Source organism: Pelophylax lessonae (assembly GCF_965119305.1).
Source record: "Pelophylax lessonae genome assembly, chromosome: 8".
Lineage (NCBI taxonomy): Eukaryota > Metazoa > Chordata > Amphibia > Anura > Ranidae > Pelophylax > Pelophylax lessonae.
In genome coordinates, this window is record NC_138775.1 from 234,079,454 (window position 1) to 234,097,112 (window position 17,659).

General features: G+C 41.8%; 1 protein-coding gene across 1 annotated transcript in view; it reads left to right on the forward strand.

Moving 5' to 3' along the window:
- Nucleotides 1–17,659, forward strand: part of TNR (tenascin R) — a 663,536-nt gene that overhangs the window by 432,373 nt on the left and 213,504 nt on the right. Inside the window, exons 6-7 of the mRNA XM_082265604.1 lie at nucleotides 6,444–6,594; nucleotides 8,894–9,163. Of these exons, the coding sequence (XP_082121730.1) occupies nucleotides 6,444–6,594; nucleotides 8,894–9,163 (421 nt within the window). The remainder of the gene's footprint in view (nucleotides 1–6,443; nucleotides 6,595–8,893; nucleotides 9,164–17,659) is intronic.

The window sequence follows — 17,659 nt, forward strand, 5'->3', positions numbered from 1 at the left end:
AAAATATAGAGGATGGAGGCAAGATAAGGAGCCTGTGTTGCCGTATTCCTGGGCTCTACGTAGAGCTGATACATGGCGGGATATTAAGCTTTCAATTATGTCAGGCAGAGAGGTGACTGATCATTCCTCGTATAATCTGCAGATGTTGTGTAAGCAACAGGCAAAAAAGAGCAGCCATAAAAAGGAATGCCAGTTGCTGCTCTTGAGTTTTAGAATTGGTTGGCATGCATGGTTTGCAGAAATAAAATCACATGTGTAGTCACATATATTACAATCAATTTACAAGCCGTATACAGAACAGCAGTTGTTTTTGCAAACAAATATAAAGGCACTTTCAACACTCCTTATAAAGAGAATACAAGGCACCTCTAAGTGCAGCATAAACAATTTATTTAGGTACACAAGGGTTAAAAATAATTACAAGAACTTCCATCATGATAAAGCATGTCACTGAACAATCCTATATGGTTGTGGGAGAGAGGCGGCTTGCGGCTGTCATGTACCCAGGAGGACACCAGCGAGTGTGGGAGCGAGAAGGCAGCGGTGCATCCGGGCTTCCAGAACCATGCTGGATGCATGCGGCCAATGAGGATGTCAGGTGGTGATGGGTGGTAATGCATTTCGTAGCATGCATGGGTCCTTCGTCATAGATGAAGGAGCCGCACAAGCTCTTAAACGCGTTACCACCCAACACCACCTGACATCCTCTTTGGCCGCATGCATTCCAGCCTGGCTCTGGAAGCCCGGCGGCACCACGGCCTCTTTGCTCCCACACTTGCTGGCATCCTCCTGGGTACGTGAAGTTCTTGTAAGTGTTTTTAACACTTGTGTACCAAAATAAATTGTTTATGCTGCACTTAGAGGCGCCTTGTGTTCTCCTTATATTCCTCCAGAGTTGATTCTCCTCCTTGAGTACCGCCCTAGTGCTTCCTGACGCCACCATCCAAGACCAGGCTCCTGTCTTATGGAAGTGCCCATATCCCACTTGTTTTTCAACACTCCTTAATTGATTGAATATTTATCAAAGCAAATAAAGTTGTTTTATGTAGCTAATATAGTGATTCTGCATTTCTGCCTGCAAAGGGGTGCATGCACATGCTGTCAGCAGGCCCCTTCTGCTGTGATAGCAGAAGCTGATATACAGAAATAAAATCACACGCGTCGTCACATATATTACAATCAATTTACAAGCCATATACAGAACAGCAGTTGTTTTTGCAAACAAATATAAAGGCACTTTTTAACGCTCCTGAACTGCTTGAATATTTATCAAAGCAAATACAGTGTTTTTATAAAGCTAATATAAAACTTTTCAAATTTGCTTGTTCCTAATGGTATTCTTTACTTGCTGACCACCCTATAGCTCTTTTACTACTACAGGGCGTCAGCTGTGGGCAGAATCACGTATATATACGTGATTCTGCATTTCCACCTGCAGGGGGCGTGCACGTGCTGCCAGCAGACCCCTTTGCTGTGATACTTCCTAGCAGAAGCTGATCTACGGGTCCCAGGGATTCGATGTCCTCCTGCTCCCGCCAATTTTTAGTAAAACACAGACAACTGAGATATACCTTTGTAAACAAGGCATATCTCAGTTCTGACAGGGGGAAGGCAGGATCCTGTGTCTCTGCAAAGCAGAGACTAGAATCAGTCTCTTGCCTTAGTGAAAGCAGCACACTGTGTACACAAAAACAGTGGCTGGGAACACAGTTAACCCTTTGATCGCCCTAGATGTTTAACTCCTTCCCAGCCAGTGTCATTAGTACAGTGACAATGCATATTTTTAGCACTGATCACTATATTTGTGTCACTGGTTCCTACAAAGTGTCAAAAGTGTCAGTTAGTGTCCAATAGTCCACTGCAATATCGCAGTCCCACTATAAGCCACTGATCGCCATCATTACTAATATAAAAAAAGAAAACAAATAAAAATTCCATAAATATATCCCATAGTTTGTAGACGCAATAAGGTTCACGTAAATGAATCTAAATACGCTTATTGGGTTTTTATTTACCAAAAACAGGTAGCAGAATACGTATTTGGCTAAATGTATGAAGAAATTTAATTGTTATATTTTTTATTGGATATGTGTTATAGCAGAAAGTAAAAAATAATGTTTTTTGGGTTTTTTTTTTCAAAATTGTCTGCCTTTTTTTGTTTATAACGCAAAAAAAAATGCAGTGGTGAACAAAAATTGCATAAATTTGATTTGGGTACATTGTCACAGGATCCCGCAATTATCAGTTAAAGTAGCGCAGTGCCGTATCGCAAAAAATGGCCTGGTCATGAAGGGGGGTAAATCTTCCAGCGGTCAAGTGGTTAAAGTTTAAATTTACTGTAGAATTACTCTGTGAACATTAAACAGCAATAAAACACATGTATCTTGATAAATGTTCATCAATCAGCCTCGGAAACCTACCGGCCATTTACAAGTGACACCATGTAACCCATGATGTCACTTAGCCCCCCCTTGTGCTATCTGCATCTTTGATAGCCTCAGAGCACAGAGGAAGTCAGTCAGGCGCTGCAATCGAAAATCGTATGTTGAGGAACATCATGAGTTGCATGATGTTGCTGGTAATTTTTCAGTGCTAATTGTTGGACAGTCAGAGCATAGACAGAAGTTAATTAGGATGCCATGCACTTATCAAGGGCCATGTGTTATATAGCTGTATAGATGTATACTGAAAAATTCTAATGTAAACTTACACTTTAAGTGTTATACTGAGGTCGTCAAGGGTTTAAGTTGACAAATTTTAATAGATGCACAGGGGTTAATTTACTAAAACTGGAGAGTGCAAAATCTGGTGCAACTCTGCATAAAAGCCATTAGCATCCAGGTTTTTTTTTTTGGCAAAGCCTAACTAATTAAGGACCAAGCCTATTTCTGACACATGTTGTTTACAAGTTAAAATCAGTATTTTTTGCTAGAAAATTATTTAGAACCCCCAAACATTATATATATATATATATATATATATATATATATATATATATTTTTTAGCAAAGACTCTGGAGAATAAAATGGCGGATGTTGCAATATTTTATGTCACACGGTATTTGCGTAGCGGTCTTTCAAACGCAATTTATTTTGAAAAAAAAATACACTTCACTGAATAACAAAAAAACTACACAGGAAGGTTTTCCCAATTTCTTTGTATATTGTGAAAGATGATGTCACGCCAAGTAAATAGATACCTAACATGTTATGATTTAAAATTGCGCACACTTGTGGAATGGCGACAAACTACGATACTTAAAAAGTTCCATAGGCGACGCTTTTAACATTTTTACAAGTTACCTGTTTAAAGTTACAGGAGAGGTCTAGTGCTAGAATTATTGCTCTTGCATCACGGTGATACCTCACATGTGTGGTTTGAACACTGTTTACATATGTGGGCGCGACTTATGTATACATTCTCTTCTGCGCGAAAGCTCGAAGGGACGGGGCGCTTCAATTCTTTTTTTTCTTATTTATTATTACTTTTTTTTTTCACTTTTCCTTGGCTATTTCTTGGAATGGCGACACACTACGGTACTTAAAAATCTCCATAGGCGACGCTTTCAAAATTGTAACGATTACCAGTTTAGAGTTACAGAGGAGGTCTTTTGCTAGAATTATTGCTCTTGCCTTGATGATCGCAGCGATACCTCACATGTGTGATTTGAATCTATTTATGTTTGCAGGCGCTACTTAAAGTGCTTTAGAAAAAAAACATGTCCTATTTATTTTGTTTTATTTTTAATTCTTTTCACTTTTCCTTTAAAAAAAAAAAAAATTAATCTGATCACTTTTATTGCTGTCACAAGGAATGTAAACATCCCTTGTGACAGTAATAGGCAGTGACAGGTACTCTTTGTGGAGGGATCTGGGGTCTAAAAGACCCCAAATCTCTCCTTTCCACTTAAAAGTATTCAATACGCCAAAATCAGCATTTTTGAATATTGACATTTTTTAAAAACGTCACCATTGGTAGCTGAGTAAACCAGAAGTGACGTTGTGATGTCACTTCCGGGTTACTTCATCGGAGACCCGATTGTTCGGGACTCTGACTTCATCGGATACCCTGCTTTGTTCGGGACTCTGACCGTTGTCTGGTCGCTTGGGTCTCCCTGTGGGATGTAAAGGTGGTGGGAGAAGGGGATGCCCCTGTAATAATGGTGGAGTGGCTGCTGAGCTGCATCGGCTGTTATCATTAGAAAGTTGACCGCTGGCTCTAAAAAACAGTACCAGGGGTAATGCCTCTAGCTGCAGGCATCACCCCGGTACAACCACTTCTTCAAGCCGACGTACAGGTACGTTGGTTTGCGGGCAGTGGTTAAAGTGTTACTAAACCCACAACAGTAAAATCAGTCTGCATATGCAGTAAAGCATGCTTGTCATACTCACTGTGGAACCTTGGCTGTTTTATCCTGTCTTTTCTGATCCTCCCCTTCTTCCACTGTCCCCAATCTATCTCAGGATAAGATAAAGCCTTGGGGGAATTCTGCACATGCTCAGTTTGGTGTGTATTGCTAGAGAGCTTTTTTTTTTCTTGGGGAGCATATTATTATCACAGGGCCAATCAGCACTGTCCAGTCAGGGGGTCAAGGGTCCTGCAGCCTCATAGGACCGTCAGAGGAGGAAAAAAACTCCTCCTACAAGCTTTAACCAGTGCTCGGCAGGAAACTGATATACTGTAAGTCACAGGATTGCTGCTGATGAGAAATGGTATTTAGTAGTTTATATTTACTAAAATAAGTGAATCTCCATGTTCTGTGTACTGCAGGAGACTATATAGAGTGAATGCAGGGTCCTGGGTTTAGTAACACTTTAATTGAACAAGCTGAAGTTAGAAGCTGATTGGGTACCCTGCACAGCTGCACTAGATTTTTCATTCTCCAGTTTTAGTATATCAACCCCAGAGAGCCTTTCAAACAAAGTTGTACAAAAAAGGAAGCCTCCCTGGAATATCTTTAGATGTGTATAATTGCATGGAAGAGCAACAACATAACAGCAAGCAGCATCATACACGAATCCCACTTGTAATACATTTAATTTGGTTCCAAGGGCCATTTTGTTTAGTACACACGAGTGCTCTATGTGTATACAGCTTGCCCATGAAAATCTGAAATTGTATTTTTAAATGTGGTCTGGGCCCCAAAACATACAAACAAATTGAAGCAATAGTAACCAAAATTAAAGAGGGACCTTAAAGCATGTATGAAGTCTAAAATACCTTACCTTTTTCCTAAAAGACTGTTGAAACCTTTTTAAGGTGATTGTAAATTCTCGTTTAAAAAAATATATATCTGCCTAGTGCAGTTGGTTTTGCACAGAGTGATCCGGATCCGCCTCTTCTCGGGTCCCTCTTCCGCTCTGATGGCCCCTCCCTCCTGACGAGTGTAAGCAGCTTGCTATGGGGGCAGCTGAGTCGAGTCACAGCTCCCTGTGTCTATTTAGACATGGAGCCATGACCCAGCCCTGCCCCCTCTCTTTCCAGATAGGCTGACTGACTTCGATTGGCAGCAATGGGAGCCAATCGCGGTACACTGCTGTCTTAGCCAATGAGGAGGGGAGTCTTGGGCAGCTGAGACACTCCTGCAATATTGCTGGGCTCAGGTAAATATTAGGGGGGCTGAGGGGGCTGCTACACACAGAAGGTTTGTATTAGGATAAAAAAAACCTTCTGCCTTTTCAACTCCTTTAATTATTACCAAATATGAATGTAACATTGTTCCGTATTTATATATATATATACAACATTTTACTAAATGATGCCTATTGTTCTATGTTAGAATTTTAAGCTAAAGAGGCATAGAGTAAGACTCCCATAAATCAATATAGTTTTAGATAGGTCTAGGCAATTTCAAATTAATCAACATTACCAATTTTAGTAAAAGCTTTACTGACTGGCTATTTACTGATGGGAATAATATATGTGATATTTTAGGCTTTAGTTAGACTACATATTGTTTTCAAAACTCTGTTCCATTTGATTCCATCGAGAATCCAGTTAAGGGAGCATAGTAACGTTAGCATTTCATGTTGTCTAGGTGGGTATGGTGAGGGAGGTGGGTGCAAAACTGGTGGGATCAACATATAGTAAAAGAAATCCAGGTGATCTCACCCACAGGTTTTCACCCAACAATGATTCGTTTCAGGTAGACTTTCAATATAGGCTTGGGATTCTTCTGAATAACTGGTATTTAGGGATGAAAGGAGCAAGCTGTTATCCACGACTGGCAAGCTTTGAGTTAATCATTCTAATTTTCCATTGTTGTCATATAGGCCTGTAAATCACTGGTGGCATGGCAGTTGCTTCAGTAGCCTTAACCTTGAGCAAGTCTTGTACATGTTTTCCATTATCACTTAATCCATATTCTGTAATCCACTATCTCTTGTCTGAATCAGTTTATATATAGAAAAAGCAATTAATATACAATTTTCTTCCAATGACAGAATAACGAGGGTGGGCTAACGGTTCAGCTCCCCAGCAGTGTCACATCTTATAACCAGACAGGACTGAAGCCCGGAGAGGAGTACACCATCAGTATCATTTCACTAAAAGAACAAGCCAGGAGTCCCCCAACTTCAGGCAGCGTAACAACTGGTAAGGAAAGTGCTCTGCCGACCAAGGTTAGAATGACATCACTGAATCGGGGTACAAATCTACAGTATGAAGCCCTAAGCCCTGCTCCTTCTACATGGATAAAGCTTGTTTTGCTGGACTAGACATTAGACTCAATAATAGTTATGCATGTTGATCTTTCATTTATCGTTCATTGTCGAAAACCTATAGTCAAAATGAGATACCCCTTCAATGGATAGGCCCATTAATACCATGGCTGAAGGAAGCACTGCTTTAGGATTCCATGGCATGCTAGTGGTGTGACCAGATGTCCACACGTGATCAGCCACCCCAAACCATGACTTCAATCCACAGCAGAATGTGACCTAAGGCCTAGATGTTTACTCACATAAGGATCTGACCTACAGCATCCCAGAGCAGCTAGGGTATTTATGCTACATTTTATGTTTCTTAGCATGAGATGTAGCAAAGAAGAAGAATTATTACAGGTCTGCTTTGAAAATAAATCTCTTTTTTAAATGTTGACCATTGCACGAGCACTAATATACAGTATCTCGTGTCCACAGATCAATGGGGAATTTGTTCAATAGTCCATTAGAAGTCCTACTCTGTGATCTTTTCATACTATGAGTTGAGTTCATTGTATGTTCAAATTTACAACTTTGTTGAAATTGTTGTCAATTTTTTAAATTTTTTATAAAAAGGTGATTGTAAGGCTGGTCATACATCTCAAAATCGAATTGTACAATATTCTTTAGGTATGTTAATAACTATGTAATGTTAGTATCTACCTAATTTGATATTAACTACCGTATATACTCGAGTATAAGCCGAGTTTTTCAGCACATTTTTTTGTGCTGAAAACGTCCCCCTCGGCTTATACTCGAGTCAACAAAAAAAAATAAGTTCCCGGCCGCTCCGACGTGTTTAAGATTTAAAAATGGCACCGCCCGACGTATACATGTCACCGCACATGCGCCGCCACCGCTCGGGACAGGCCAGGAATAGCTGAACGTATACCAGCTTTCACGAGCGGTGGCGGCGCATGCGAAATGACATGTCGGCGCCGGGCAGCGCCATTTTTAAAATGAAGGCGTCTCTGGAACAGGTAAGTGAAACACAGCCACTAGCATTCTCCTGTACCATGCCAGCCACCCTGCATTCTCCTGTACCATGCCAGCCACCCTGCATTCTCCTGTACCATGCCAGCCACCCTGCATTCTCCTGTACCATGCCTGCCACCCTGCATTCTCCTGTACCATGCCTGCCACCCTGCATTCTCCTGTATCATGCCAGCCACCCTGCATTCTCCTGTACATGCCAGCCACCCTGCATTCTCCTGTACCATGCCTGCCACCCTGCATTCTCCTGTACCATGCCCGCCACCCTGCATTCTCCTGTACCATGCCTGCCACCCTGCATTCTCCTGTACCATGCCCGCCACCCTGCATTCTCCTGTACCATGCCTGCCACCCTGCATTCTCCTGTACCATGTCTGCCACCCTGCATTCTCCTGTACCATGCCCGCCACCCTGCATTCTCCTGTACCATGCCCGCCACCCTGCATTCTCCTGTACCATGCCCGCCACCCTGCATTCTCCTGTACCATGCCTGCCACCCTGCATTCTCCTGTACCATTCCTGCCACCCTGCATTCTCCTGTACCATGCCTGCCACCCTGCATTCTCCTGTACCATGCCCGCCACCCTGCATTCTCACCCTAGGCTTATACTCGAGTCAATCATTTTTCCCATCTTTTTGTGGTAAAAGTAGGGGCCTCGGCTTATACTCGGGTCGGCTTTTACTCGAGTATATACGGTAAACTGATTGTTTAGGTAGACTTCTGCATATTTGTTAGTAAATCTAAAGGCAATTAAACACATTTCTCTACTATCCTTAGGAATTCTCCATCCTTATTTAATATTAAAGTTGGACCTGCTGCTCACATAATCAAACCTAGATACAAAAGCAGAAGTATTTCTGAGAACATCAATGTACTATACTTGGAAAAAGCACAGACAAAGCTCTCTGAGAACCTTTAATTCATTGCAGCCAGGATAACTGAGAGCAGGGAAATGATTAATATAGCAACAAATAGTAGAAGATACAGGAGAGATTTATGTGGACAGTGCATTAAGTACATTGGTCAGCACAGGATGTATGCAGTATGGTAGAAGTATATTGTCTTACCTCTACAATAATGAATCTTTGTCTATAAATACGGAAATATTTGAAGGCCTGATCAAGGGCACTGATACACTAAATTAGAACAGAAAATACAGTGGAGAAATGCCATTTATATTGCCTTTCCTTTGTTTCAGCCATTGATGGTCCCTCCAACATCTTAGTCCGAGATGTATCTGACACAGTAGCTTTTGTTGAATGGACCCCTCCAAGAGCCAAACTCGACTTTATCCAGCTACAGTATGGGCCAATCAATGGGGAAGGAGAGAAGACTACTTTTCGTCTACAGCCCCCCCTTAGTCAGTACTCTATGCAAGTTCTACGGCCTGGCTTCCAATATGAGGTGTCAGTATGTGGTATCCGTGGAGACACACGCAGTGATCCTGTCACTACAACCTTCACTACAGGTAACACCCTGGTTTAGGGTTGCCAGTGAATATTTCCATACTGCAATCCACTGTTATAAAAACACGGGTAGTACTGTATCAATGCAGGGATTGGATGTATGGGGAGTCATCTAATGCTGTCTATATAAATATTTTAAACTTGCTTTCTCTAAGAATTGCCTGCACATTATATTTATATGATTAGCCTGTTCTGGTGTCTGATGCTACTTATACAATGTGAAGAGTGTAACATGAGTTTCCCTAAATTTAACCCAACAAAAGAATGTTCTCCTTCCGCATCAGTCAGACATCCAGGAGGATTATTTCCTCTAAAGTAGACAAACAGTAAGGATTTATTCTTAAAGAGGAAGTAAACCCTCCTCTGCAAGTTGTACCTATAGGTAAGCCTATGATAAAACTTACCTATAGGTACTGTAAATATCTCCTAAACATGCACCGTTTAGGAGATATTTACCTTACATGCAGCCAGTGACGTCACTGGCGCATGCGCTCTCAAGGAACGGCCGCTCGTGCCGTTCCTTTAGAGCCCCGTGCCGTGACCGTTGGCTCCCGCGTGCGTGAGCGGGAGTGACGTCACCGGGGCTCCGGCCAATCAGATGGCCGGATGCCGCGATCCCGGAAGACGGGCAACTGGACATGTCGCCCATCATAGAGGTAAGCGGGCGGCCCGGCGGGGGCTCGTTCTAAGGTAAGTATTTCATAATGAGCTAGCATGCGATGCATACTAGCTCATTATGTGTTTCTCTTGCAGGGTGAAAAAAAAAAAATGTGAGTTTACAACCTCTTTAAGGCTCCATGCACACTCAGCTTTAAAAAAACACCAGCTCCCTTGGCAGAAATAGAAACACGCATACAGAGCCCTTGGCAGAAATAGAAACACGCATATAGAGCATTTTTGTACACATTTTAGGAGTGTTTAGGAGTGTTTAGGAGTGTTTAGGAGTGTTTAGCATTTTTTTTTCTGCAAGAAAGCTCCAATCAAAAACGCAAACCAGAAGATTTTTTTTCTGCCTCTAAACGCTGAGCTTAAAAATATGCCTCTAAATGTCCTAATGTGCATGGACACATAGGATAACATTGCGCTGCTACTACAGGCAGAACACAAAACTATAGAAGCAGTGATTTTTAAGTCAGCTGACATCCACAGGAGGGAGAGGAGGGGAAGCGGCTGTCAGCTGAAAAGCCATGCAGGGAGATCTCTGCTCACAGCTGTCCCTCTACTGATCATCCCTGACTGTGAACCAGGGGACCATTAATGTGTGCAGTGTGGGTCACAGTGGGTCCCCCCACCCTCAGGGGCTGTGTACAGTGAACACCCTGCACACATGGATGATATGCCACTGGACACCTGCTTTTACATGCGCGTGAACTTTAATGGCATCCCAGTCTTAGTCCATAGGGTTCAATATTGAGTTTGCCCACCCTCTGTAGCTAGAACAGCTTCAACTCTTCTGGGAAGGCTGCCCACAAGGTTTAGGAGTGTGTCTATGGGAATGTTTGACCATTCTTCCAGAAGAGCATTTGTGAGGTCAGGCACTGATGTTGGATGAGAAGACTTGGCTTGCAGTCTCCACTCTAATTTATCCCAAAGGTGTTCTGTCAGGTTGAGGGCAGGACTCAGTCAAATTCCTCCACCCCAAACTCGCTCATCCATGTCTTTATGGACTTTGCTTTGTGCACTGGTCCAAATCATTTGGTGGAGGGGGGCTATGATGGATTGGGCTTGGCCTCTGAGTTCCAGTAAAGGGAACTCTTAGGGCGTCAGCATACCAAGGCATTCTGGACAATTTCATGCTCCCAACTTAGTTCAAAAAGTTTGGGGATGGCCCCTTCCTGTTCCAACGTTGACAACGTCTAAGATGACGAAACGCGACAGACATGTATGACGCACGTAAGCACGCTTCTGCCGCAGCCATTTTGGAATTTCCATGCTGTTTTTCATACAAAGTACCTGTCCATTGCTTATTAATGAAACCTAAGTTTGAACGTTTTGCACTATCGGATCCCCCTTATTTCTTTATGAGGTACTTGTGGAGGAGTAGGGGATGTTTACAACTGCAAAGTTCATATCCATTCCGGTTTATGAGTTAAAGGAATTTGGTGACCGGATACTTGCTGAGCTGACGTCAGATATTCATTCCATGCTTAATTGACCTTTCATTAATTTGATGGTCCACCTCGTCTGGTAAGAGTACCCCGGTTGTTTTCTTCACGGTGGTGGATTATTGCTCTATTGTGGGAGCGGCTTCCTATCATCAGTTCTCCCTTTCATCAGATCCAGAGACTGTTTATTACCAGGACTGTCATGTTTCACTATTCATGTGCACATTAGTCACAATTGCAGTGCCTTGCGAAAGTATTCGGCCCCCTTGAACTTTCCGACCTTTTGCCACATTTCAGCCTTCAAACATAAAGATATAAAACTGTAATTTTTTGTGAAGAATCAACAACAAGTGGGACACAATCATGAAGTGGAATGAAATTTATTGGATATTTCAAACTTTTTTAACAAATAAAAAAACTGAAAAATTGGGCGTGCAAAATTATTCAGCCCCTTAAGTTAATACTTTGTAGCGCCACCTTTTGCTGCGATTACAGCTGTAAGTCACTTGGGGTATGTCTTGGGGTATCAGTTTTGCACATCGAGAGACTGAAATTTTTGCCCATTCCTCCTTGCAAAACATCTCGAGCTCAGTGAGGTTTAATGGAGAGCATTTGTTAACAGCAGTTTTCAGTTCTTTCCACAGATTCTCGATTGGATTCAGGTCTGGACTTTGACTTGGCCATTCTAACACCTGGATATGTTTATTTGTGAACAATTCCATTGTAGATTTTGCTTTATGTTTTGGATCATTGTCTTGTTGGAAGACAAATCTCCGTCCCAGTCTCAGGTCTTTTGCAGACTCCATCAGGTTTTCTTCCAGAATGGTCCTGTATTTGGCTCCATCCATCTTCCCATCAATTTTAACCATCTTCCGTGTCCCTGCTGAAGAAAAGCAGGCCCAAACCATGATGCTGCCACCACCATGTTTGACAGTGGGGATGGTGTGTTCAGGGTGATGAGCTGTGTTGCTTTTACGCGAAACATAGCATTTTGCATTGTTGCCAGAGCACCTTCTTCCACATGTTTGGTGTGTCTCCCAGGTGGCTTGTGGCAAACTTTAAACAACACTTTGTATGGATATCTTTAAGAAATGGCTTTCTTCTTGCCACTCTTCCATAAAGGCCAGATTTGTTCAGTATACGACTGATTGTTGTCCTATGGACAGAGTCTCCCACCTCAGCTGTAGATCTCTGCAGTTCATCCAGAGTGATCATGGGCCTCTTAGCTGCATCTCTGATCAGTCTTCTCCTTGTATGAGCTGAAAGTTTGTAGTGGTTTGATACTCCTTCCATTTCAATATTATTGCTTGCACAGTGCTCCTTGGGATGTTTAAAGCTTGGGAAATCTTTTTGTATCCAAATCCGACTTTAAACTTCTCCACAACAGTATCTCGGACCTGCCTGGTGTGTTCCTTGTTCTTCATGATGCTCTCTGCGCTTTAAACGGACCTCTGAGACTATCACAGTGCAGGTGCATTTATATGGAGACTTGATTACACACAGGTGGATTCTATTTATCATCATTAGTCATTTAGGTCAACATTGGATCATTCAGAGATCCTCACTGAACTTCTGGAGAGAGTTTGCTGCACTGAAAGTCAAGGGGCTGAATAATTTTGCACGCCCAATTTTTCAGTTTTTTATTTGTTAACAAAGTTTGAAATATCCAATAAATTTTGTTCCACTTCATGATTGTGTCCCACTTTAATTAGTCCTAGAGCCCAGGGGCTTGGTAGAAGATTGGGAGGAATGAAGCCCCTAGCTCTGGGTCCACGTTTTTGTGATGACCAGCACCTGCTGTATGTGCAGGTGTGCACAGGCCGAATAACATAGAACTGAGTAAACTTCATGTCTTCTCCCTTGGAGAAAAAATGCTCAACAAACAGCGTATGTGTGATCGTTCACTGGGAGAGTGTCTTTTCTGGCCTCCAGGAGAGGTGATCTAACCAGGCCATTGCCTGAAAGGGAGTGAGGCAGTGTTTGAATAGGCAGGGGCCTGTACTCACCATGAGGCTAAAAAGTACTAAAAAACAGTGTGTAAATAGGCCGGAGCCTGTACAGCTTCCAATTCCAAAATGCATTTGCCACAAGACAGAATGAGTGAGATTAAAGAGTGAACATGTGCAGAAACAGGCTAAAGGACTACGTAGTCCAGATAGCCATCAGGCTACAAAACTTTTATTGGGGTCATTGTGAAGCTGAAAACCCCTGTAAGGGTAAACGTTCATCTGATTGTGAACTTTTTTGGTAAATAAATGTGGGCAAAAGAGAGGCCTTAAATTAACATTGGCAAGTAAGTTGCATCCTTGGAAACTCTAGACTTGAGTTAAACCCACACAATATTTTTACATCCTTACAAAGACTATAGATTCCCTGTAAGATACCAGGGTTATAGTTTATCAGTTCCAAAATACTTGCTGGCAAAGCCCTTGTCAGCTGGAAGAAAAGCTTTGAAGTTCATAATATGTGTCTTGGAGGCATCAATTTATAGTTTCAGGGTGCCCAGACCTGAAACTACATCAACTTCCAAATCCACGTATTCCAAGCCCACTGCTATTTGGAGTTAGACAGCAGGCTTTATGCCACCACAGGGCTTATATGTCCTGCTGAGCTTTAAATTACTCAAGAGAGTTTCTGGCTGTTGTTTTGCGATTCTGAAAGTCATGAAAATAGCTTTTAAGGCCAAAGAATTAAATAGAGATTTTAAGGCATAGCTCCAAATATTAAAAGTATTCAGAATCTTCAGATAAATATGTCAATATCCCCAGTGCCAGAGAATCAGTCCATTATGCGGATTGTGAAGGGTTCCATTGTGTGTAAAAATGACATGCATTCATTTGGTGTGAACGCGGGTTACGAGAGTGCAGAAACAACACATGGTGGATGGCACCTAAGAAATGTTTATTGCTTGTCTCCTAAACAAAAAAAGAAGGACAAACTAATGCCGTCCTAAACACAAACATCTGTTCAAGATTCCATTTAGAAGGCAAGCCAGACTTTAATCACAAGATACAAAATGCAGTAATTAGAATGCAGAGTAAAGCTTGAGTCATTTAAAAGCTATCAGGTAAAAAGTTTTGATCAGTACGGCACACCATCAAAGAGAAATGATTTGACACAGGAGGCTGATTTTAAAGTACACTTGTCATTTGAGAAAGATGTAGGTGGTCATCACTGACTGTACCTGTAAAAGTTGTACTTTCCTGACTTTCTCTTTTCCATTTGCTGTTTTTTTTCCAGGTTTTACCCCCTTATTGACCATTTGTTTGCATTTTTTTATCTGACAAGACAATTGCGCAGTTGTGCAACTCTATACCCAAATAAAATTGATATTCTTTTTTCCCCACAAATACAGCTTTCTTTTGGTGATATTTGATCACCTCTGAATTTTGGTTTTGTTTTGTTTTTTTTTTAACGCTATAAACAAATAAAAAGTGGCAATTCTAAAAAAAAAAAAAAAAAAAAAACAACAAAAAAAAATGTTTTACTTTCTGCTATAAAACACAGCCAAAAATGAAAAAAAAAAAAATCGAATGTTTTCATCAATTTAGGACAATATGTATTCTTCCACACATTTTTGGTAAAAACAAAATCCCAATAAGTGTATATATAAGATATAGCATCTACAAACTCTGGGATAGATTTATGTAATTTATTTTTTTTTTTTTTTACTAGTAATGGTGGCGATCAGCAATTTTTAGCGAGACTGCGACATTGCATTGGACAGATCAGACCCCTAACTGACACGTTTGACACTTTTGAGGAGACCAGTGACATTACTACAGTAATCAGTGCTAAAAAATATACACTGTTATTGTACTAATGACACTGGCCGGGAAGGGGTTAACACCAGGGGGGGGGATCAAAGGGTTAAATGTGTCCCTAGGGGGTGCTTTCTAACTGTGTGGAGGGATGGACCCACTAGATAGACATAGATATCTGTGTTCCTAAATAGCAGGGACACAAGACCCACTGATTGGCTCCCCCTCTGGCCAATCAGCACATGCGCCCCCACTGGCTATTACTTGAAACGACGTACAGGTACGTCATTTCGTGTAATACAGCCAGCCTGCCGCAGTAAAAGTGCAGCGGCTGGTCGGCAAGAAGTTAATGCAAGCAGAATCTGACTAAATATCACCTTTAGGCAGTCACTGTACAGCAGAGTTTAGAGAAGGAGAAGCAGCCAATAGGGTGTCCTGCATTACAATGAGCATGCTGATAGGAGGAGATTGCAACGTGTCAGAGAGATGAGCTCATTATTGGGCTATTTTTCCTTTCATTGCCCAGACCCAGGATGGGCATGGGGAGGGGACCTCTAAGTGACAGTGAAAATGCAGCAGAGAAATATCAGATAGGGCTCTGCTGTGTGGCAACGCTGTGTAAATCTCAGGACTAGATGGACAGAATGACAAATTCTTTGGCAGGTAAAATAACTCTGATACAGTGTATTTTACCTGTCTATTAAAAGTGGTAGTATAGGGTGTAAATAAACACATATTAAAAAGCTTCCCACCGGCAAGTCAATGGCATAATGTGCTAGTATGCACCATATACTAGCACAGTATGGAAGACTTACTTTAAATCAAGGTCCTCCAGTGGCGCACTGTACTCGCTGATAGGGCATGCACAAGGGAGCCACGATGGTGCCACAGCGTTCTGAATGGACAACATACTCAGTATGCCATCCATTCAGAGAGCAGTGTGCATGCGCCGGTGACGTCACTGCACGCTGCAGAAATAGTAAATATCTACTAAACAGTGCACATTTAGAAGATATTCCTTGTACCTACAGGTAAACTTTTTTATAATATTAATAAATATTATAATGAGGGACCACTGACTCACTCCCCCTCTATGCAAAGTTGGCTGGCCGCTATTACCAATTTTAAAATAAATCCTGGAGAGGGTTAATGTATCCAGCGCCATGTATACTGCTTGTGGCTTAATAAAGCTTTTTTGTGTTGCTCTGCTTCAATGAGACATAGGTTTCCTTTTGGCTCAGCCCTTCAGCAGCACACCACATTGACCACCCTGACCACCCTGAGCGCCCCAAATACAAGCTTAACCACACCGACTCCACCAGTCTTAAAGCTTATGTCCCCTCCAAAACTGTATACCATCTGTACCTCATTGTGTATAACCTCCAACCAATTATCTTAAAGGGATAAAATATTTTGTGGGGCTTTATTTAAGGAACACTTCCCTTGGCTGATATCTTTGCCAAGAACCACGAATACTGTGTCCAATAGCTGAGGCTACATACAGTTTATACAGCACTCTCAGTAAGAGCACCTGTTAGGGCAGTAAATAGTTTGTATGGGGCAGCTTGAACCAAACAACCTATTTAAGGGGACATTAAACCTGGAATTATGCTTTCATTTCTAAAAGAATAAAGTGTACAGTGCCTTAAAAAAGTATTAATACCACTTGAAGTTTTCCACATATTGTCATGTTACAACCAAAAACATAAATGTATTTATTGGGATTTTATGTGATAGACCAACACAAAGTGGAAGGAAAATGATAAATGGTTTCGAAATTTTTTACAAATATATATCTTAAAAGTGTGGTGTGCATTTGTATTCATCGCCCTTTACTCTGATATCCCTAACTAAAATCTAGTGGAACCAAATGCCTTCAGAAGTTACCTAATTAGTAACCAGTGTAATTTAATCTCAGTATAAATAAAGCTGTTCTGTGAAGCCCTCAGAGGTGTGTTAAAGAACCTTAGTGAGCAAACAGCATCATGAAGGCAAAGGAACACACCAGACAGGTCAGGGATAGAGTTGTGGAGAAGTTTAAAGCAGGGTTAGATTATAAAAAGAATCCCAAGCTTTGAACATTTCATGGAGCACTGTTTAATCCATCATCTGAAAATGGAAAGAGTATGGCACAACTGCAAACCTACCAAGACATGACAGTCCACCTAAACTGACGGGCGGGCATGAAGAACATTAATCAGAGATGCAGCCAAGAGGCCCATGGTAACCCTGGAGTAGCTGCAGAGATCCACAGCTCAGGCGGAAGAATCTGTCCACAGGACAACTATTAGTCATGCACTCCACAAATCTGGCCTTTATGGAAGAGTGGCAAGAAGAAAGCCATTGTTGAAAGAAAGCCAAAAGAAGTCCTATTTGCAGTTCGCGAGGAACCATGTGGGGGACACAGCAAACATGACATTTGGTCAGATGAGACCAAAATTGAACTTTTTGGCCGAAAAGCAAAACCCTATGTGTGGCAGAAAACTAACACTGCACATCACCCTGAACACACCATCCCCACCGTGAATCACAGTGGTGGCATCATCAAGTTGTAGGGATGCTTTTCTTCTGCAGGGGCAGGAAAGCTGATAAGAGTTGATGGGCAGATGGATGGAGCCAAAAACAGACAGAC